A 22,261-nucleotide genomic window follows, 5' to 3' on the forward strand; every position below is an offset into this window, starting at 1 on the left:
CCTAGTGGCAAATGCCAATGCATGGGAGCATATACAAATATTATATAGGTTCCTGATGCAAGAACTCCCTTCCCACTCTGTCTGATACCCCATTGTCTAGGGGCCAGACTTATAATTTAGGCACAAAAGTCTACCCCCAATAAGAAAACAGCAAGATACATAGTATGAGTTCATCACAAGCTTCCACCAGAGAGGGGTAAGGTTATAGAGAGGTGGTCATGTCCTCAGGAGTGACTCCTCTGACTCCTAAAGTCAAGAGATATGAGGAGATAAGGAGGTAGGATAGCCAATGGCTATCCTTGAAATGAGATAAGAGACCTCCCAACTCACTGGGCCTGTGGCAATAATGAAATGTCCTTGAAGTCTTATTCTGTAAGCCTAAACAGGCTTTCATTCCTGATGAGGGAATAGGATGGATGTCCACCCTGAGTAGAACACATTAATACTTTTTATTCCCCATATTACCCATCCTCAACCTGGTTTAGCCTGTCTGCGGGGATGGTTCTACTAGGATATAGCCTCTGCTTCTTGGAGCCACAGGTGAAAGTTGAGTGCCATTTGAGATCAAAGGTAGAATAATCAGTCATGAAAAAGAGTTGGCAAGCCTTCATACCTGAGGTGCTAGTCCTCCTTGAACACCCATACACCCCTCAGTAGATGAGAATGGTAGAGAAAGAAGTCCAGAGAATCTGGAGAGGAGTCCAGGATGAAATGAAGTAAACAGAAAGAAATTTGTCTATACATATAATTTCACCAGAAATCACATGATTTATGCAATATTTGCCTTGATTAGGGGAAAAGTCATACCTACCTGTATTTTAGAGCTTCACATAAAGGAAATGCTACAAATACAATGGTATATATCTCAGCTAATAGAATAGCTAAAAAAAGCCTACAATTATGTGACATCTTCAACTTAGAAGAGCTAGGAAAGAGACAAATGATGACATGATTGCAGAGCACACTTTCAAAACCTTCAACAAGTTTTGTTGAGAATCTTTGGTATTCATGTGGCTCACAAATTAGCAGACTGATAAAATATACTTAATTCACACAAGGTAACTAAGAGGCAACTTGACCGCAGAATAACCCCAGAAAGCAGATACTTGTCAACCTAAATAAACAAAACTACCAAAGTAGTAATAATAAAAGGGTTTTTAATGGAGGCAAGAATATCATAATCCAGGATCTCTCAAGTACTGAGGTCTCCAATGAGGAATAGAGGGAACTGAGTTTAAATACGTTTGAGAGAGAGCCTTGAAAAATATATTTTGCATAAATTATTTTACCCAACAATCAAAAGTAATAGACTGAGAAAGACAATAGCCAAAGGCCAGGGAGTCAAGCCCTCAAAAAAATTCTTAGTCCTGGAAAGAATATAGCCAGTAAGGTTTGCTGATGATTACATTCAACAGACCTTATCAAGAAAATTCACCAGTCAGGCATAGATAGTTACTAATTTGTGCCACTTTGGGCTTCCCTACCAAAAATTGTAAAAAGCTGTTCTAAAAGATGTAGTGATGACCTCAACTGTCCCTTAAAGTTAATCTCTCTCTCCCTTGACTGAGACAGTGAAGGAATCATCTTTTTTCCAGGAGAGGGAAGAATTAGAACAGGTTGTAGGACTTGGCAACATACCAAACTGCTCACATATGCCCACATACTGTTCCTGTCCTCTCACTAGACTGTTCATTTCCTTATGTGGAAAGGAAAATTGTGAATCAAGCTTATGCATTTCTGAGCACTGAGATAGAGCAGACAGCAGTTCAAATGTGAAAAGTGGGAGAAGAGGATTGTGGGAGAAACGGCAAAATGAAAAGGCTTTGCCCTCCAGTGTGGAGCAAAGACCTGGAGCTCTAGATCCAAATCTGTGGAAAAGCCTTCCCTCCATTTCCCTTACCCAGAAGAGAAAGACAGTTCCAGATTTTTTTTAAACCCTTGTACTTTGGTGTATTGTCTCATAGGTGGAAGATTGGTAAGGGTGGGCAATGGGGGTCAAGTGACTTGCCCAGGGTCACACAGCTGGGAAGTGGCTGAGGCCGGGTTTGAACCTAGGACCTCCTGTCTCTAGCCCTGACTCTCACTCCACTGAGCTACCCAGCTGCCCCCCAGTTCCAGATTTTTTAGAGACTCTATTAGAGGAAGAATTAACAACAACAATTGCAGAGAAGGGGCTGATCCCTTAACTTTAGAAGATCACCCTGAATATCCTTTCCATCCCTTGTCCTTCCCAAGAAGGATACTTGCCTCTTGTTAAGGTAGGATAGAGACTTTGATTAGCTAAGAAGAAGATAGATCAGTTGGAGGTGAGCCTTCTTGGCTCAGCTGAAGAAAACAAGAAACCCAGTAGGGTCTCCTCTCCCCACAAACCTATCCCCTTTCTAGATTTACTATAATTATTAAACTACTTTAGAAATACAAAATCACAGTCAGGTTTATATTAGAGGTAGAACAAAGACCAAGAGGCTGGTGGCTAAACTCACCATTAGCCTAGGCTAGACAATGAGAGCCAACAGTTACAGTCTGTCAGACAAGGGGAATTTATGGGTTTCAACTACTAGTCAATCTTTGCCATGTAATCTCCACTAATCCCCAGAAGTTTAATCAGACACTGGTCCAGGCATCCTTAACCTAACCTTACCCAGGGGTACCTCTCTTGTGGGTATTTGTGAGTGAATTTGAAAAACAGCCTCTCAGCCACAGAGGGTATTCCTCCATTTTACCTCTCCAGCCCTCCAGATTCTCTCGGTCCCTGCACCTCCACCATTTCCTGTTCCCAACCTGCCCTTATCCCCAGTACCTTTCAACTTTACATTTAATACCACTTATTCTCATTATTATATAAAGAATTTAGGTACTGCTAATTTATTTTATATGAAGTTAAATAAAGTATATAATACTTAGAGTAAGCTAGGTGGCACAGTAAATAGAACATTGGACTTGGAATCAGGAAGAGTTGCATTAAAATCTAGTCTTTGACACTAACTGTTGTTAACCCTTGGCAAGTCATTTAATCTTTGTTAATCCTAAATAATAATAATAATAATAATAATAATAATCAAAAAGAAAAACAAAGCAGTTTCTACAGCCATTGTTTTTATTTCCTTAGCGAGAGAGAATGCATACACATATGTGTGGCACCCAGATTAAAAACTGAGTTCACCAAACAGACAAAGAATTTCGAGTTATATACTTTTCATTTGGGGAAAATTGGGGAAGGGTGAATAATCATACAATAGGAGATGCTCAGCATCCATTTGGCATGTTATGTACACAATTTGGATTGTTTTCCAAGGGACTTAGTCCTGATAAAATAATAGGAAGTCATTTGTAAGATTTAAGGGTTTCTTGCAGAGCCAAGGTAGGATTTACTCTTGTGCAAGATTATGCCCATGACAGGCACCTCAGGTTTTATATCCAAGATAGGGGTCTCTGGCTTCTCACTGTCTCCTCCTCAGAGTCAGTATAGTAAGGTAACTGATAATGCCAGGTTATTAGCTGCAAGATCAATTAGAGATGCCTGGAAAATGTATCCAGGTCAGGTTCATTCCTATGTTCACTGTTATTGTCATTTCCATGCCTTCTTCTACCTCAATATCTTCATGTATAAAATGAGTATAGTAATAGCAACTATATCCTAGGGGTTGTTATAATGATAAAATGAAGTGATATTGGGTAAAGTATTTAAATGCTCTACAAATGTCAGTACTACTGCTACTACTATTCCTGGGGTGGGGTAGGGGATGCAAACAGATGAAGAAACATAATATGTTGGGCTTAGAGCAGCCAGCCCCAATAATTCTGACGAGAGTAGAAAATTATTTTTCTGCTTAGATTCTTTTCCCCTTGTGGAAAGGAGGAAGAGACAGACCTCTCAGGAATTGTTCAATTGGCAATGTAATAGCATCTTTCTCTGACTGGGAGGCAAGACAGAAAGATAATGCCCTTGGGCACTTGGGGTTAATTTACCAATCATTTTTCTTACAATTACAGTAAATACTCTCCTCAAACACAGCAACTCAGCAAGTTCATCCTAGTCTCTGACAGAAAAAGGTTAAGAACAAGGCAAAATGCCTAGGTCTTGCATGGCATCAAGATGAAGAATGCTATACTAACTCCAAACCTACTTCACTCTTTAAGCAGCTTTCTCTCAGAATTCTCCTGAAAACAGCTCTATCCTTTGTCAATCCCACAATTTTAATACTGGTAGAATAGGGGGCAGCTGGGTAGCTCAGTGGATTGAGAGCTAGGCCTAGAGATGGGAGGTCCTAGGTTCAAATCTGTCATCAGACACTTCCCAGCTGTGTGACCCTGAACAAGTCACTTGACCCCCATTGCCTAATAAAAAAAATACTGGTAGGATCAAGGGAAGCATCTATATAGCAATGATGGCCTATTTTCAAAATGGCTAATGATTTGTATACATTTATTTTATATTCTGATCCTTTGATAATACAGTTTTGTTTTGGTGGAGCTTTTCCCCCCAGAAAGCCTGAGTTTTAAAACCTATACAATGTTTCTATGATTGCCTAAATTAAAAGGGATTCCATGATGCTGAAAGAAATAGGTATGGTTGATGAAAGGCCACATAGTTTTAACTGAAGACAACCTAAAAGCCAGAACAGAGGAAGAAGCATCAGTAAAAAGAGGAAGACAGTGAAACAGCACCCATTTTGCCCCCAAAATGAGGCAGCAGCCAATATCTTGAAGCCTGCTGAACTATCTGCCCCTATACCTGATTTGATAAAAGGTCCAAGATGTCTAGCAAAGTTACTATACCCTGTAGAATGCATCTGTGCGGGATAAAAAACAATTTTTTAATGACTGCCTGCTCCCATTAAAATTACAAACCTGGAGTCAGAAAGTGAGAGTAGTATAAGGGGGAAAAGGGGTTTTTGGTTAAACATATCAAAAGGTTAGGTGGCCAGGTAGTTGAATAATTATCAATTCCCAATTAAAGAATAACCTCAAGGAGAAGGAGGAGGAGGAGGAGGAGGAGGNTGCTGATAGCACTTCCTAAGAGAATGATATGTGTAAGTGTACTCAATCTGAGATGGTGTTTTTTTTTCCTGGCAAATCACATGTATCATCCACGTTAGTTGATTATCTGATGAAAACAAATGTAGAAAACAACCAACATAAGAAAATTATTAGAATAACTAGGTGCCTACCTGTAAAAGATTTGTTGTACTTCAACCCCCTAATTTTCAAAACAGTTGAAGGTACCACAGAGCTATTCTGCACTTAATACCATGTTTATGCATAGTTGGTTTGCAAGAGAGCTGTTGAGAAAAGCAGTCCGTGTAATGTAGGCCTTTATTGCTGTCTACATTATGCATTATGTGATTGGATTTCATTGCAATTTTGAAATGCTTATCTGCCTGTCTAATAAGTTAAAATATTGAATTTGTGTTTTGGATGTTTTAGATTTCTACACAATACAGAATCTTAAATTTAGGCATGAATTTGTCTGTCATCAAGCTTTTAGCTCAGCAAAGAGATTTCCCCTTATGTATACAAGAAGGTGGTGAGTCTACTATGAATTTAATTTTGAGGAGTGATTGTGGTGAGCTGCTAAGTTCAGTCTTTACAACACGCAGGTACTGCTGCTTCAGAAAAAGTCCATTTTGATCACTTCTCATTTTGTCAAACTTTGCTTTAACGACAAATCACCACAGTTGCCAAATATTGATTTCAGAAGGAAAACGCTTTCAAGCAAGCACAGATTAGAGACAAATTACCACACTAGCTTCTTTTGTTTCTTTAAATTATTTTGTTTGTTACTTTTATTTGCCACAACTAAATTAGGACTGTTTTCACATCAAAGCAGAGTTTTAGCTTATTTGTTTTCACATTACAAGGCCCCTGACTGCTTTCATGCTGAAAATGATCATTTTGCTTTCTTATGGCGAAGAGGTTCTTATTGTCTTCTTAAAATAAACACTTCCATAAAGTAAGTTAAGCCTGTCAGACTTTAGATGCTAAACACCCATTGTCTTTATTAGGGATAGGTGTCTACTGGGTGTACCCGAACTCTTGTTTGGCAAGGTCAAAGTAAGTATTGAAATAAGTGAGTGGAGAGTGCTTCAGAATAGCAGCATATTTTTATGCAGATGCTGAAATCATTTTAGGAAAAAATGAGATATTAAACTGTGTATTTTTAATTGTATGCTTGGAAGCTGACTAAAAGGCTTTTCCACATAGGCAACAATACTGCTTTTAAAACTTGTTCAGACACACCTTTATTCAAGAATACAGTCCTACCAACCAAATGAAAAAAGTTAACATTTCTACTCAAGCTACTGGAATTGGCCATTTGAAAAAAAAAGAAAAATAAAACTATTTTTGCTGCTTTCAGTATTTCCTTTTTCCTTTTTTTTTTAAATATCAACAGGAACTTGAATTATGAGAACTTTTAAAAGGTCTACACGTGCTGTTTTGTTCGATGTCTTAAAGGTTTTGAGTTTTGGTACCGTTCCAGATTGACGGATTAATTCAAGTGTGCTGTGTTTGGAAAAAAAGATCTCCTTAGCTTTTATTCCAATATCGATTCTGTCTTTCATAAAAGTCTGATATTGGTTAGTGGCCTTGTGCCTTGGTAGCGTAAAGATTATTCCTTTTTGAATGCAAGGTCTTTTCAACAAAATAGTGTTTGTCATCAGTTTGGTACTCAACATTTATAATTACTGTGTAATTATAAACAAAAAAATACATAAAGCTTTGAATAATTATGTAGCATAAAAGTTAAGGCTGTTCACTTTATGATGGCATCTCAGAATTTAACAAAACTTATTACTAAGGTTTAAAAAAAAGATTGATTTAACGTGATATGGTTATGCTATGGAGAAATGCTTGGTTACAGGGAATATTTTATACTGAAAAATGCTCACACATGTGGCCATGTATTAACTCTTTGTGTGTGCATGTGTGAATGTGTGTGCATTAAAATTTGGATTGCTTTAATTCATAAGTGCTTCAGTCCTCAGTCTGATAATAAACTCCCCATGATGAGTCTGTTTTTAAACTGTTCCACAGGTTCAGTTTTCTTTTTTGCCAAATGTCAAAAGAAAAAAGGTACACACTTTAAATTGTAATGCTGTTTAATACTAAAATGTATAAAATTAGAAGTGCCCACATATAAAAAACAAACTTGAGATCAAGATTATCTTTAGTGAATATCATCATCTGCATATCTCTGTAAGTTCACTTGTGATTTCTTACAATCCCTGTCATATTACCAAGAGGCAATAAAAGCTTCAGTGGAATTGCCATGAAAAAAAAATAAAGAATAACCTCAAGTCAAAATGACTTTTATGGAAGTTTATTTACAAAATATAGGAGAGAGTGGAAGTAGAGAAATGAGAAGAGGGTAGAATAAGAGATTTGTATTCAAGTCTGGGCTTTACTCCAGTAGGGCTCCAGAGGCCCAGCCAGAACCTAAAAGTCAATTAACAAGGGTTTTAGCCACAAGGGCTTCTCCCAATCAAGGGAGCCTCCCAGAGGCTATTACCTTCTGGAAGGTTAAAGCAGTCAGCCTTCTTCACTCACCATGTGTAGTTCTAAGAGAGAGATTTAAGAACAGTCTCACCATTTGGTAAGACTGTTCTTAAATCTCTCTCTCTAGAGCTCCTCCACGTCCAAGCAAGAACCAGAAGAGACCCTCAGCTCCCAGAACTCTCTTTTTAAAGGGGCCTCTTTTGTGTCACTTCCTGTGCCCTCCTCTTAGTTTACGTGTCCAACCACAATAAATGTTTTCTTAGGACAGCCCAGGAGGCAGTCAGTAACTTCTGATTTGTCACTCACTCTAGCACAAGTGAGTTGCAGACCTCCCAACTTGTAGTTAAATGGAGATATTTTCACCTTTGGTGATTAAATCTAAAGATGGGTAGGGTAGATTTAATCTCATTATTACAGTAGAAGAGACAGAAGTTTATTTATTCTGTCTCATGAGAAAGGGCAAGTGCCTTAAGGGGCAAATGCAATGCATGGGTGCAGATACAAACATTATATTGGTTCTTGATGTGAGACCCTCCTCTGTCATATTCCCATTGTCAGGACTTACAGTCTAGGCACAAAGTCTACCCTAAACAGAAAACAGCAAGATATATAGCATGAGTTCATCAGGAGCCCCTACTTGGAAGGAGTAAGGTTATGGGAAGGTAGCCATGTCCTCAAAAATGACTCCCTTAGCTTCTAAAATGTATGAAGAATAATATACTGCCTTCTTTGTTTCTTGAGCTATCAGGATGTCCTTAGATAAGACTCATAAGGGGCCTCCAGTCTCCCCATTTCACCATATCTGTGTATCATTTGAAATTGTTATAAGCCTTGGAAGACTACAACTCCCAAGACTCTCTCTGTTAAAACTTCCCCCTGACAACTCCCACTTCCTTTGTGGGTGGTGTTCAGGGGAAGTATAAAAGGGAAAGTTTGGTGCCTTTTCTCTCTCTCTGACCCTGGAGGTGGACTAGCGCTCTCAACCCTGGAAGCTTGGCTCTCTCTACCCTGAGACCCTGATCTCTCTCTCTTGGTGCCTCTTTCCCTTTCTGTCTACCTCCTAGATTTTCCTAGACCTTCCCCTTTCTAATCTAAATAAAGCCTAGCTATTCTAAACCCTAAAGTTGCTCTCAGATCATTTATTGGAGCCCCTGAAGGGCTCTGGTCAATTTCCCACTCTGGGGCTAGGGACCGCTACCTTCCTTTCCCATCCTCTACCTTCCTTTCTCCCATTCCTTCTACCTTCCTCTTCCTCCCTTTTCCCTTCACTCCCCCTCACATTTGCCTCCTAAATCTATTAAGCAAATAATCAAGAAGTCCTTGAAACTAAAAATGGACTTGCTTATACATTCTATTCTGAGAATCATTCATCCTGAGAATAACACACTTAGTAATATTTCATTTGCATCTGTACTATTGGGATCTCTATACCTGAGGTACTATGCAGAAAAAATGTTGGTTGCTTCTGAATTAAACCCTTTACTCACTTATCTGAGCTTGAGTACTCTGCAGTTCTAGGCAAAATTATAAATTTTCTATGTATTATGTCTTCCTTGCTAGACACATGACTTGTTAGATTATTTTATAATTTAAACAATATATTTATAACTTATAGACAGTCTAGTACTAGGAAATAATTGCTCATCAGAATTTTCTATTATTTTTTATCACTATGAAAAGAACAGACTCTTATTTGTATTTTTATCCTCTGAACAGTATTTGTCAAATAATAAGCACTTAATAAAAATCCTTTTTTCATTCATTTATTATTCATATAAACCTGAGCTGGAGGGCTCTTGTGGAAAGGAAAATTGTGAATCAAGCTTTTGGCTTTTCTGCCCACTGAGATAGAGCAGATGGAGGTTGAAATGTGATGAGAGGAGGAGTGACAATTGGAGTGAGAGAAGAGGATTGTGGGAGAAACAATGAAACAAAGGGTGTTTGTCCTCTGAACTCTGTTGAGTATGGAGCAAAAGACCTGAAGCTCTAGATTCCAACTGGTGGAAAAGCCTTGCAGCCTTTCTTCCTTACTCAGAGGAGAAAGATGGTTCCTGTTGTGGAGAGCCTCCATTGGAGGAAGAACTAACCCCAACAACAGCTGAGAAGGGGCTGATCCCTTAACTTCAGGGGTCACCCTGAAGATTCTTTCCATTCCTTGACCTTCCCAAGAAGGACACTTGCCACATGTCCTGGTAGGATAGAGACTTTGATTAGCTAAGAAGAAGATAGATCAGTTGAAGGTGAGCCATCTCAGCTAAGCTGAAGGAAACAAGAAACCCAGTAGGGTCTCCTCTCCCCTCATACCTATCCTCTTTCTAGATTTACTATAATTATTAAACTACTTGAGAAATATAAAATCGCAGGCAGATTCATATTGGAGGGAGAACAAAGACCGAGAGGCTGGTGACTAAGCTCACCATTAGCCTAAGCAAAACAATGAGAGCCAAGACAAGAGGAACTTCTAGGGTTTAATTACTAGTCAATCTTTGCCAAGAAATCACCACTAATCCCCCAAAGACACTGGTCCAGTCATCCTTAACCTAACCTTACCCGAAGGTACCTCTCTTGTGGGTGTTTGTGAGTGAATTTGAAAAGCAGCCTCTCAGCCACAGAGGGTATTCCTCCATTTTACCTCTCCAGCCCTCCAGATACTCTCGGTCCCTGCACCTCCACTATTCCTGTTCCAACCCATCTTTATCCCAGTACCTTTCAAACTTTACACTCTAAAACATTAAGAGTGCTTTTCAGTGTTTCTAATTCCTGGTGACAACTTGGGGTGAGTCCAACTGTGTATCAGTTAAATTGTTGTAACATACAGTAAGTATTCTTGAAATATTTCTTATGGTCACATAATATATATTGGAAACATATTAGAACAAAACTTGAGGGGATGCTGGTCAAAATCCAGAATAGGAAAATATATTTCGTCTGATATGTTTATGTATATGTTTACATGTGTGTGGAAGAATTATGTTTATGTGCCTATATGAATAATAAATTGTATAATGACATAAGACAATAAAGACAAGAGAAATAATGATGGTGAATTCCTTATTCCTTTTTTAGGGAAGAAACTTGGTTATACCTTCAACAATCAGAATTTCCATAATGTGTCCTTGGGTCAAGGACAAGAGGTAGTAGCGGAGGCTGCATTGGATCTGGCTGCCAAGAATGGCCACTGGGTTATCTTACAGGTATCATCCCATTAACCCTAATTATAGAGGATCTCATATTGGTACTGTCCCCTTTCCATTTGTTTGTCCTCGTAATGATGAATAGCTCTGTGACCTTGGGATAAAGGAGTAATAATTTGTTTTGGTTTCAAGAAATTTATTGTCAAATTTTATTTGGTATTACATACAGTTGCCTCCTTCTTAGTTTTGTTCAGGAGTTGAGAGAGCTCCACTTTTTTTGAAGGATTTCCTCCAAAAGAAAAGAAGATAATGCCCTCTTTTAGATTCCACTGAATTGTTGCAGTGCTGGAAAAGGAATGGCTTTTCCATCAGTCAGGTACACTTTTGGTGATGAATTTGTGATTCTGATCTCCACTTGTTCGCATGAAAGAATGATTGTCTCACTCAGCTTCAACCAATAACAGAAAAATTGCAAACCCTATGCTGACTTGAATCTTGTGTTCTACCACATTCAAAATTTTGAGCCTTCATTCACTAAGAATTTTTAGAGGTTTTTCCTACCCTTTATTTGTATTTTTCCTACCCTTTATTTGTATTTCAGAGATCATGAATTTGATTACCCAATTCCAAACATTTAGAGTACCTGTAGAAACTTATCTCTGCAGGCTAAATGTTGAATTTTAAAAATTACAAATTAACATTATCAGTGTTGTATTATAGTTTTGTTTGTTTTGTTATTATTTTTGTTTATTTTGTTGCATATAATTAGGAAACATTACATTTTAATTTGGTTTGGTGCACTTGGTTTTTTGGCCCAACTGGCTGTGACTATGACACTTCTGTAAAAGAGCACAATAGAGATCCAGCCTCAGACAATTCCTAATTGTGTGACCCTGGGTAACTTTCTTAACTCCAAATGCCTGGCCCTCCCTGCTCTTCTGCCTTAGAACCGATCTAAGAAGTAAAGGTTTTTTAAAAAAGAATATAATGTGTAGTTGTCATTGAGTCCTGTTAGAAGTTTTCTTGGCTGGAATGGTTTTCCTTTTCACTTTACAGATGAGGAACTTGGGCAAACAGAGTTAAATGACTCACCCAGGTTCATACAGCTAGTAAGTGGCTGAGTCTGGATCTGAACTTAGTAAGATGAGTTTTCCTGATTCCCAGTCCAGTGCTCTATCCCTTGCACCACCTACCTACTTCAGAGTACCTTATAGACTCAATCTATGTAAACTGCCTCCTTCCTTGCCTGTATCTGGAGACCCTGGCAGGGAACTGCAGAAAGAAAATACATTCAGAAATTATTCTGGCTTGTTGCAAAAAACTGACTCTAAGACTCTCGTTATCTTAAGGAGCTCTTCAGAGAATTAGAACACAATATAAACTTTTAGGAGTCAGAGATCATTAATGTCTCAGAGGCATTTTAGTAGAGTATCCTAAACTACCTCAAGGTTTAAGGACCTTCCTAGAATGGCTCCAAGAAACATCTTATCTTAGGAAATCTGCTCTGGATTCAAGCTGATCTGTAAAATCCAAATCCTCTGGATCTTCCAGAGGAATATATTAGTTCCAGAAATTGGCTAAGGTTCTGAGCTAAATTGAACTGGAATTCTTTATAAAATCCATTGGAAAGCAGTCTGCAATCTTGAATCTCCTTGATAACCAGGGAAAATATACTGTTAACCTTTCTGAAATCTTCCAGGTAAAAACCAGGTAAAAATTGGTACAAGTTACTCCCTTCTCCACTAAAATGATGATATACTTCCCCACTTTGTTCAGCTTCTTAGTGCTTAGGGAAATTAGGCTCTCTAGGACTATTTTTTTCTCTTTACAATTTTTTCTTATTAATAGAATTTATCCACAAGTGTCCCAGCTTCTTCCCCCTTTCCCATATCACAGTAGGCAGGAGACAGACATGTTCATACAAATTATGAATTTCATGTTCCCACCTTTCAGTTCATTCTCTGAAAGTAATATTCATAATTTATTATTCAAGAATTAAATATGTAGCTGTGTATGATGTTCCCTTGGTTCTACTTATTTCACTATTCATTATCCCATGTAATTCTTCCCCATTTTCATTAAAAATTAATCTACTCATCATCATGTACAACAATTTGTTTAGCCTTTCCCCAAATGAGGATGTTCCCTCAATTTTCATAGGACTATCCTTGATTCATATGCTTCAATCAGTCCCAAATACAGATGAAAAGCTTCCTCCACCTGGAATAGCCAGATAACAACACAAATGTATTCCTCAAAGAATCAACCAAGTACTTGTTACTTACTTGTGAGTCACTAGCATATGCTTAGCAAATGGGGACTTTGGCTAAAACATTCCCTGTACTCTATAAATTATTACATACATGAACTTGAACATACATGAATTATTACAATACATGAACATGTATTAAACTCTTAAGTACTAATAACTGTACCTGAAATAGAGCACATAGGAAAGAGAAAATTCATTATGGACTGGGTTCATTGCAAAAGTATTCATGGAGCAGATGAATGTTGATCTGGAACTTTGAGTATCTAGAGAAGACTTTTCAGGCTGTGTGAGGAGAAGAGAAGGAGGGGAACATCATAAGCAATATAGAATAATCACACCTAGAAAGTACCTTAGAGAGGGCAGCTAAGTGACTCAGTGGATTGAAAGGCAGGCCTAGAAATAGGAGATCTTGGGTTTACATTTGAACTCAGATATTTCCTAACTGTGTTATCCTGTGTAAGTTACTTAATCCCTGTTGTCTAACCCTTACATTCTCGTCTGCCTTGGAACCAATATACAGTATTGATTCTAAGACTGAAGGTAAAGGTTTAAAAAAAAAGGAGAAGTACCTTAGAGACCACCAATTCTACCCCTCACCTACATTGTAGGGAGTGGGAAACTGAGCCCCAGACAAGTGAAATGATTTGTCCAGGTTTGCATAGTAAAAAGGCAGAATTTTAACCCAGACTTCCAGACTTCTACTTTAGAACTATTTCTATGATGCCAAGCTTAAGATCATGACAAGATTGTGTAAGTTATTGAAAGTCAAGTCTTGGGAATCTCTGTTTGCCAAGATACAGAGAAAAATATTAAATACTATATGCCAAGATTCTGAATATTGAGAACACAAATACAAATAAGAAAGACGGATGGCACCTGTCCCTAAGGAGGAGCTTACATTCTAAAGGGCAAAGATGATGCATAAAAGAGAACTGGAAAGAGAGATGTATAAAGAAGAGAGGTATACCCACTGCAGCATAGTATAAAGATGGCTAAGAAGTATCCTTGAGGCTTGTTCCAAGCAAGATAAGACAAAAGCTCTGCTGTCAGAGTCATCTTTATCCCAGGGATAAAGCCTAGTTTTCAATGCAGGGGAGAGGATGATGGTCAGAGTGCAGACAATATGATTTGTAAGAGGTGGTTAGTAAATGTCATTGTTTATTTTTGAGCAAGGAAATAACATGATGAAAATAGAGTTTAGGAAATTTAGTCTTGGAAATAGTGTGCAAGATGAATTTAAGAATAGAGCCTCAAGGTAAGGATAACCACCTTGTTGTCTGTTAAGATCACCTAGGTGATAAAAGCCTGGACTCTCCAATTCCTTAGGAGAAGGCCCAGAAAACCAAAAGATGAGGTTTTATATGTGGTGCTGTCTAATTTAGTTGACCTCCAAGCCTTACTCCTGAGTATGAATTCTTGGAAACCAAGTTCAAGGTCAGATTTTTGTTGTCGGCTACAAACTAGTGGCTGCTTCACTACTAACAGAAAGCATAGAAAATAACTTTCTTCCTGCTAGAACATCCATCTGGTAGCCAAATGGCTTGGATCCCTTGAGAAGAAGTTGGAACAATATAGCAAGAGCAGTCATCATGAGTTCCGGGTCTTCATGAGTGCTGAGCCTGCAGCTTCTCCTGATGGCCATATCATTCCCCAAGGCATCCTAGAAAATTCAATAAAGATCACTAATGAGCCTCCCATGGGCATGCATGCCAAACTGCACAAGGCCCTGGACAACTTCACTCAGGTACCACCCTAGGGGAGGTGGGTAATTTGCTTTAATAGTTCCAATGGGGACACTGGGGATCTAACTGTGGAATATGCTCAGGATGAGGTCTGGCTGGTAAGGGAAATAGGAACTATTCTTTTAAAACTGATCTTTATCCTCTGTCTGTTGTGTACCCAATAATGTTTCTCTGGCTTATACTGAGAAAAAAAGAAGAGATCTTACATGTATTTTTCTTTGGAAGTAAATAGAAATATGTCACAGAATCACTGAATCACAGAATTTTAGAGTTAGAAGTGACATCTGCAGCCATTTAATACAACCCATACTAAAAAGCCATCCTCTTGGTGGCCATCCAGACTTGACTTTAAACCATGCTAGGAGGGAGAACTCACTATTTCCTGAAGCATCCTATTCCACTTGTGGACAACTCTAAGAAGAAGAAGAAGATTTTCCTGACATTGAGTCTAAATTTGCCTCTTTGCAACTTCATATTATTCTGATTTGGTCCTTTGGGGCCAAACAAAACAATTCTAATCCCTCTTTCCTGTTTCTAAGCCCTATTTGAATACAGCTATAATATGCCCAATTAGGTTTTTAGTTTTTTGAATGCAGAGAGGAGACACGATATCTCTAATTCCTTCAACCTTATCAGAATATGGTACAATTTAAGGCCATTTACTATACTTCCCATTATTCCCTAGTTGCTTTCCAGATTAGCAATGTCCTTCCTAAACTGGGGCAACCAGAATTTGACACAATATATCATCAGTTCTCTCACCAGGGCAAAGAACCTCCTTTACCTCCTTTTTCCTGGAAGTTGTGTCTCCCTTAATTCAGACTGAGGTTGCATTTGCTTTTTTTTTGACTACTGCATCATAGTGCTGACATTTATTGAACAAGCTAAATTTTAAATCCCCATTTTAAAACCCCAATTCTTTTTCAGATCAACTATTGTCTAACTCTAACCCATCTCATACTTGGAAAGTAGGTTTGGTTTTTTTAACTCAAGCACAAGACTTTATTTTAACCCCTATGGAATTTCATTTGGTTAAATTCTACCCAATCTTCCAGCCTTCTTACAACGTGTTAGGTCTCCTTCTCAGCTCTGTTACTTGCAAATTAGATGAGCAGTCTGTCCCTTTATCTAAATAATTGCTACAGAATGCCAGTTTAACCACTTTGAAAGCAAAATTCAAGGTCCATTTTTTTTAAATTGTCCTCACCAGCATATGTGCTATCTTATGATATTTCTGTGACCAACTTTTTCATTTTTGTGATCCTACTCTGAGCTGGTTATAGCATTTTAATATGAAATTTCTGTTTGGACTTAGAGTTATTTTCTTTTTTTCTTCTAATTTTTATATTTAGTTATGAATTCTTTTCAACACCTCCAGAAATACAATATTCATTATATGAATTCATGCAAACATATTTCAACATTAACCATGCTGTCAAAAAAAACACAAGAAAAATAAAGAAAAAATGCTTCAATCTGCAATCATAGTTCTCCTCTAGAGGTGGATAGCATTTTTCATCATGAGTCCTTTGGAATTGCTATGGATCAATAACTGTGAATAATACAATATTGCTTTTACTGTGTACATTGTTTTTCTGGTTCTGTCCACTTCACTTTGAATCAGTACATATAAGTCTTCCCAAGTTTTTTCTGAAACCATCCCCTTCATCATTTCTTACTACAAAATAAAATAATATTCCATTACATTCTGTGTGTTTTGAAGTGGACCTAAGCACTGGGAGACTCCAGCTCCCAGGAATCTCTACTGCAACTTCCTCTGACACATCCTACTTCCTTTGTGGGAGGTGTCAAAGAGAGAATAAAAGAGGAGAGAAGCATGGATTTTGGCACCTTTTTCCCCTAATCTAGGTGGAGAGCTTTGAGCCCTGCCTAGCTGCCAGAGATCTAACTTTTCCCGGCTTTTCCTAAACTTTTCCTTCCTAACCCTAAATGAACCTACCTAACTTTCCCTGGAGTCTAGCCTGGGTTAATCTGCTCCCTTGCCTACCTACAAAAAACCCCGGACAATTCTCCAGCCACCTTCCTTACTTTCCTTTCCCTACCTTTCCCTCCTTTTTCCCTACATCATTTCTCATGAGCCAGGTATGAGGTAGATTGCCTCAGTGATAAGGAGGGACATGGGCTGGGAGACGGGACAGGAGAGGACAGGACATCAAGAGAAGGATCAGGGAAGGAAGGGATAGCCAGGAGTTGCACAATATGAGAGAGGAGGTTCTCCACCTGAGACTGTCTGAATTTCAGGAGAAATAGTACTTTCCTCTCTCATTGGTTCGGGAACAGGCTTGCATAAATCACACATTTTGGGGATGGAATCCTCCTTTGCCATTGGACCAGGCAAGGATTGTTTGAAATTGTCCAACTGAATTTGTGTTTCAGCTTGCATTTTCCATAGTTTTTTCCTGTTCTGTCTTAACATTTAGGATCAGGAAGAGAAAATGTCCTAGCAACATAAGAAGAAGGAGCATTCTGAAACCTTAAAGTTCCAAATTGGACGAAAGCCAGAAGGGTTTCTTGCAGAGTAGGAATCATGCTGCTCAGAGTTATAATCAGAAGGTTAGATTAAAGGAAAGGGGAAAAGAAAATAATTTTCAATGTATTTTTATTTTTTAATTGTATATTTTTGTATTTTTAATTTTTTATTATTATTAGGAGTGGGAGTAGGATAAGGGATATTTTATTTGATATAATGTTATATGATTTTATTGGATTTTATTTGCAAAAAAATTTTTTTTTGTAATTTTTTTTATTGTTGCTACACTCCAGTGGCAGAAAGGCAGCTCAACAGGGGGGGAAAAACAACTGAGTGCTCAATATCAGCCTCTAGTGACAAAGAGGCAGCACTACAATGGGGAGGTGGGGGATGGGAGTTGGGGAAGGAATTGTGAGTAAGGGGTGGGGGGGGGCGGGTTAAGGCACTCCAGGGTGCCAGAAACCAAAATGGAGGATCTTGTTGCAAAGGTAAGTTGGGTTTGGGCTTGAGTTTGCCTTTTTAAAGGCAAATTCGCCCCAGAGGGAGAGATTAGAGCCAGGCAGTTAGGGTTAGGGACAGGTAGTTTAGGAAGCAGGCTGGGTTGGGTGGAAAACCAGGGTTTCTCCAGACCCCGTCTGTCCCTCCACCCCACCCCCCACTGGTAAGCTAAGGATCTTGGGCTTGGTTTAGGGGCTAGTACTCCCCTTAGCTAGGGTGGGAAGATGGCTTAGCACTTGATGGGAGGACCAAGACCTGTTGCTGGGGCAGAAGAGCCAAACAGGGGTTAGGAGCTACCCCTAGTGGGTTGAAGCTGTCCGGTAAGGGAAAGGGACACCCCCACTACACTCCTCACCCACCACCCCCAACCCCAACCCTCGTGAGCTGGAGTTGGGGCAGGGAGTTTCAAGCTTAGTAGTAGGCAGTGAGGCAAGGTAGCAATCAGGCAGGCATGCAGGTTTAAGTCCCATCTGGGTCTCCAGAAATGATGTACGGAAAAGGGAGAGAAAGGTAGGGAAAGGAAGGGAAGGAAGCTGCTATAAATATTTTTGTATTTATGGATCTCTAACCTTTTTCTTTGATCTCTTAGAGGTATTTTCAAATATGGATTTACTTTTTTAATCTAGAAATGAAAATCCTCCAATAGCCCTAGCCAGACTGAATTATTAAATTGACACTGGCCCCTGTTTCTTTTTTAATACCTGGAAGTCTATGGAGGAGAGTCCAGGGTCAGGTGGATTGTACAACAATCATAATTCCCTATGAGAATTCCAGAATGTGGGTGACAGATTTGAAGGAGAAAGGGAGAGGATATCATAAACTTCGCCTGCAAAAAAGGTTCTCCTGTGAGATTCCTGATTTCCCTTTCTGTAGAATTTGACCTAAAATGTGATTGACCTAAAATGTGACCCAAAATTGAAACTGTTCTACTACCAAATTATTTATTCTTGAATGCCAAGGATCCTATTCAGGGGAAGACATTTGAAAACAATTCACAGAAATCTCATTATTTCTAACCCTTAGGAATACCCACGCCTTTCCAGACTGTTTTTATTTTTTATTTTTTTTGCCTATTCAGCAACGGCTTCCAACACCAAACAACTAAGAAAAGTTTCTAGATAACAATAGGCTATTCTCTGCCACCTTTCCATCAAGAGTAACAACTAGAGCAGTATATTAGCATTTATATATCACCTATGACATGCCAGACACTATGCTAAGTTCTCTAAAAATAGTATCTGGTTTGATCTTAACAAAAATCCTGAAACAAAAGTGGTATTATTATAGCACTATTGTTTTTTTGTTGCTTTTTTTTTAGAAAAAATTTCCATGGTTACATGATTCATGTTCTTACTTTCCCCTTCATTCCCCCCTTAAACTCCCATCATAGCCAACACGCATTTCCACTGGTTTTAACATGTGTCATCGATCAAGATCATTTTCCATACTATTGATAGTTGCATTGCTGTGGTCCTTTTGAATCTACATCCCCAATCATATCCTCAACAACCATTGCGTTCAAGCAGGTGTTTTTCTTCTGTGTTTCCACTCCTATACTTATTCCTCTGAATGTGGGTACTGTTCCTTTTCATAAATCCCTCAGAATTGTCTTGGGTCATTGCATTGCTGCTAGTACAAAAGTCCATTACATTCGATTTTACCACAGTGTATCAGTATCTGTGTATATTGTTCTTCTGGCTCTGCTCCTTTCACTCTACATCAGTACCTGGAAGTCCTTCCAGTTCTCATGGAATTCATCTAGTTCATTATTCCTTTGAGCACAATAGTATTCCATCAACAGCATATACCACAATTTGTCTAACGATTCCCCAGTCGAAGGGTATACCCTCAATTTCCAGTTTTTTGCCACCACAAAAAGGATAGCTATAAATATTTTTCTACAAGTCTTTTCATCTATGATCTCTATGGGGTACAAACCCAGCAATGCTATGGCTGGATCAAAGGGCAGACAGTCTTTTAGAGCTCTTTGGGCATAGTTCCAAATTGCCATGCATAATGGTTGGATGAGTCCACAACTCCACCAGCAATGCGTTAATGTCCTAATTTTGCCAAATCTCCTCCAACATTCATTACTCTACCCTGCTATCATTTTAGCCAATCTACTAGGTGTGAGGTTGTTTTGATTTCCATTTCTCTAATAATGAGAGATTTAGAACACTTTCTCATGTGCTTATTGATAGTTTTGATTTCTTTATCTGAAAATTGCCTATTCATGTCCCTTGCCCATTTATTAATTGGTGAATGGCTTGATTTTTTACACAATTGATTTAGCTCCTTATATATTTGAGTAATTAGACCTCTGTTAGAGTTTTTTGTTATAAAGATTTTTCCCCAGTTTGTTGTTTCACTTCTGATTTTGGTTGCATTGTTTTTGTTTGTACAAACTTTTTAATTTAATATAATCAAAATTATTTATTTTACATTTTGTAATTTTTTCTAACTCCTGCTTGGTTTTAAAATCTTTCCTTTCCCAGAGATCTGACAACAATATCTGTGTTCACTTAATTTATTTATAGTTTCCCTCTTTATATTCAAGTCATTCACCCATTCTGAATTTATCTTGGTGTAGGGTGTGAGATGTTGACTTAAACCTAATCTCTCCCATACTGTTTTCCAATTTTCCTAGCAGTTTTTGTCAAATTGTGGATTTTTGTCCCAAAAGTTGGGCTCTTTGGGTTTATCATAGACTATCTTGCTGAAGCCACTTACCCCAAGTCTACTCCACTGATCCTCCCTTCTGTCTCTTAGCTAGTTCCATATTGTTTTTATATATATATATGTATGTATATTTGAGAAATCAAGCTTTATTAGAAAGACTTGTAAAAAAATTTTGCACCATTATTTTCATCTTCCTTACCCCAATTTTTTTCTCTTTTCTATCAGTCCCATCGCCATTCTCTTATCCCCTTCCCCTCTTCCTATAGGGTAAGATAGCTCTCTTTTAAAATTTTTTTTTACCAATTACATGTAATAATAAATTTCCACACAAGTTTTCTGAAGTTATATGATCCAATTCTCTCCCTCCCTGCAGCCCCATCCTGGATCTGGCAAGCAATTCAATCGAGGTTATACACATGTTATTACATAAAACATATTGATCATTTTTGTAAGTAACTAATCTTATAAAAACAAAGCCCCAAAGCAAATACCCAAATAAACAAGTGATATACCATATGTTTTCATCTGCATTTCTGCTCCCACAGTTCTTTCTTTGGAGGTAGATAACCTTCCTTTCATAAATCCCTCAGAATTGTCCTGGGTCATAGTAGCAAAGTCTATCACATTTGATCAGTCCACAATATTGCTGTCACTGTGCACAATGTTCTCCTGGTTCTGCTCACTTCACTCTGCAATCAGTTCATGTAGGTCTTTCCAGCTTTCTGAAACCATTTTGTTCATAATTCCTTACAGCAAAATAGTATTCCATCATCATTAGATGACCTTGGTTCTGCTCCTTTTGCTTGCATCAATTCCTGGAGGTCTTTCCAGTTCACAGAGAATTCCTCCAGTCCATTATTCCTTTTAGCACAATAGTATTCCATCACCAACAGATACCACAATTTGTTCAGCCATTCCCCAATCAAGGGACACCCCCTTGTTTTCCAGTTTCTTGCCACCACAAAGTGCAGCTATGTTTTTGTACAGGTATTTTTCCCTATTATCTCTTTGGAGTACAAACCCAGTAATGGTAAGGCTAGATCAAAGGGCAACCAATCTTTTAAAGCCCTTTGGGCATAATTTCAAATTGCCTTCCAGATGAATTCACAACTCCACCAGCAATGTATTAGTGTCCCAATTTTGCCACATCCCCGCCAACATTTATTACTTTCCTTTGCTGTCATATTAGCCAACCTGATAGGTATGAGGTGGTACCTCAGAGTTGTTTTGATTTGCACTTAGAACACTTTTTCATGTGCTTATTGATAATTTTGATTTCTTTATCTGAACATTGCCTATTCGTGTCCATTTCCCATTTATCAGTTGGGGAATGGCTTGATTTTTTGTACAATTGATTTTTTTTTATCCTGGGACTCCATTCTAGGAGCATAGGGCCACAACCAGTAGGCAATGGGTCACACAGTCGCTCAGGGGCACCCAGCTGGGAAGTGTCTGAGCCCGAGTTTGAACCTAGGACCTTTCGTCTCTAGGCCTGTCTCTCAATTCACTGAGCTAACCCAGCTGCCCCTACTTTAGGTTGCAGTTTCTTTAGCAGATGCAGTTTTTTTTTTACAGGGTGGGGTTGCTAGCCCCACGCCCAACCTCCTCCTTTTTTCATCTGGGCTAGGGACCGTCCTTGGCCCAGGAGTGGTAAGGGTGGGCAATAGGGGTCAAGTGACTTGCCCAAGGTCACACAGCTGGAAGTGTCCGAGGCCGGACTTGAACCTAGGACCTCCAGTCTCTAGGCCTGGCTCTCAATCCACTGAGCCACCCAGCTGCACCACAATTGATTTAGCTCCTTATAAATTTGAGAAATTAGACCTTAGTCAGAGGTTTTTGTTATGAAGGTTTTTTCCCAATTTGTTACTTCCCTTCTAATTTTGGTTTGTTGGTTTTGTTTATACAAAACCTTTTTAATTTAATGTAATCAAAATTATTCATTTTATAT

The 22,261-nt window shown here is 38.6% G+C and overlaps 1 protein-coding gene across 1 annotated transcript in view; it reads left to right on the plus strand.

Annotated features, from left to right (window-relative positions):
• Positions 1-22,261, plus strand: part of DNAH9 (dynein axonemal heavy chain 9) — an 858,849-nt gene that overhangs the window by 733,951 nt on the left and 102,637 nt on the right. Inside the window, exons 60-61 of the mRNA XM_044675179.1 lie at positions 10,564-10,691; positions 14,420-14,647. Coding sequence (XP_044531114.1) covers positions 10,564-10,691; positions 14,420-14,647 — 356 coding nt within the window. The remainder of the gene's footprint in view (positions 1-10,563; positions 10,692-14,419; positions 14,648-22,261) is intronic.

The sequence above is a fragment of the Gracilinanus agilis genome, chromosome 4 (genome assembly GCF_016433145.1).
Source record: "Gracilinanus agilis isolate LMUSP501 chromosome 4, AgileGrace, whole genome shotgun sequence".
Classification (NCBI taxonomy): domain Eukaryota; kingdom Metazoa; phylum Chordata; class Mammalia; order Didelphimorphia; family Didelphidae; genus Gracilinanus; species Gracilinanus agilis.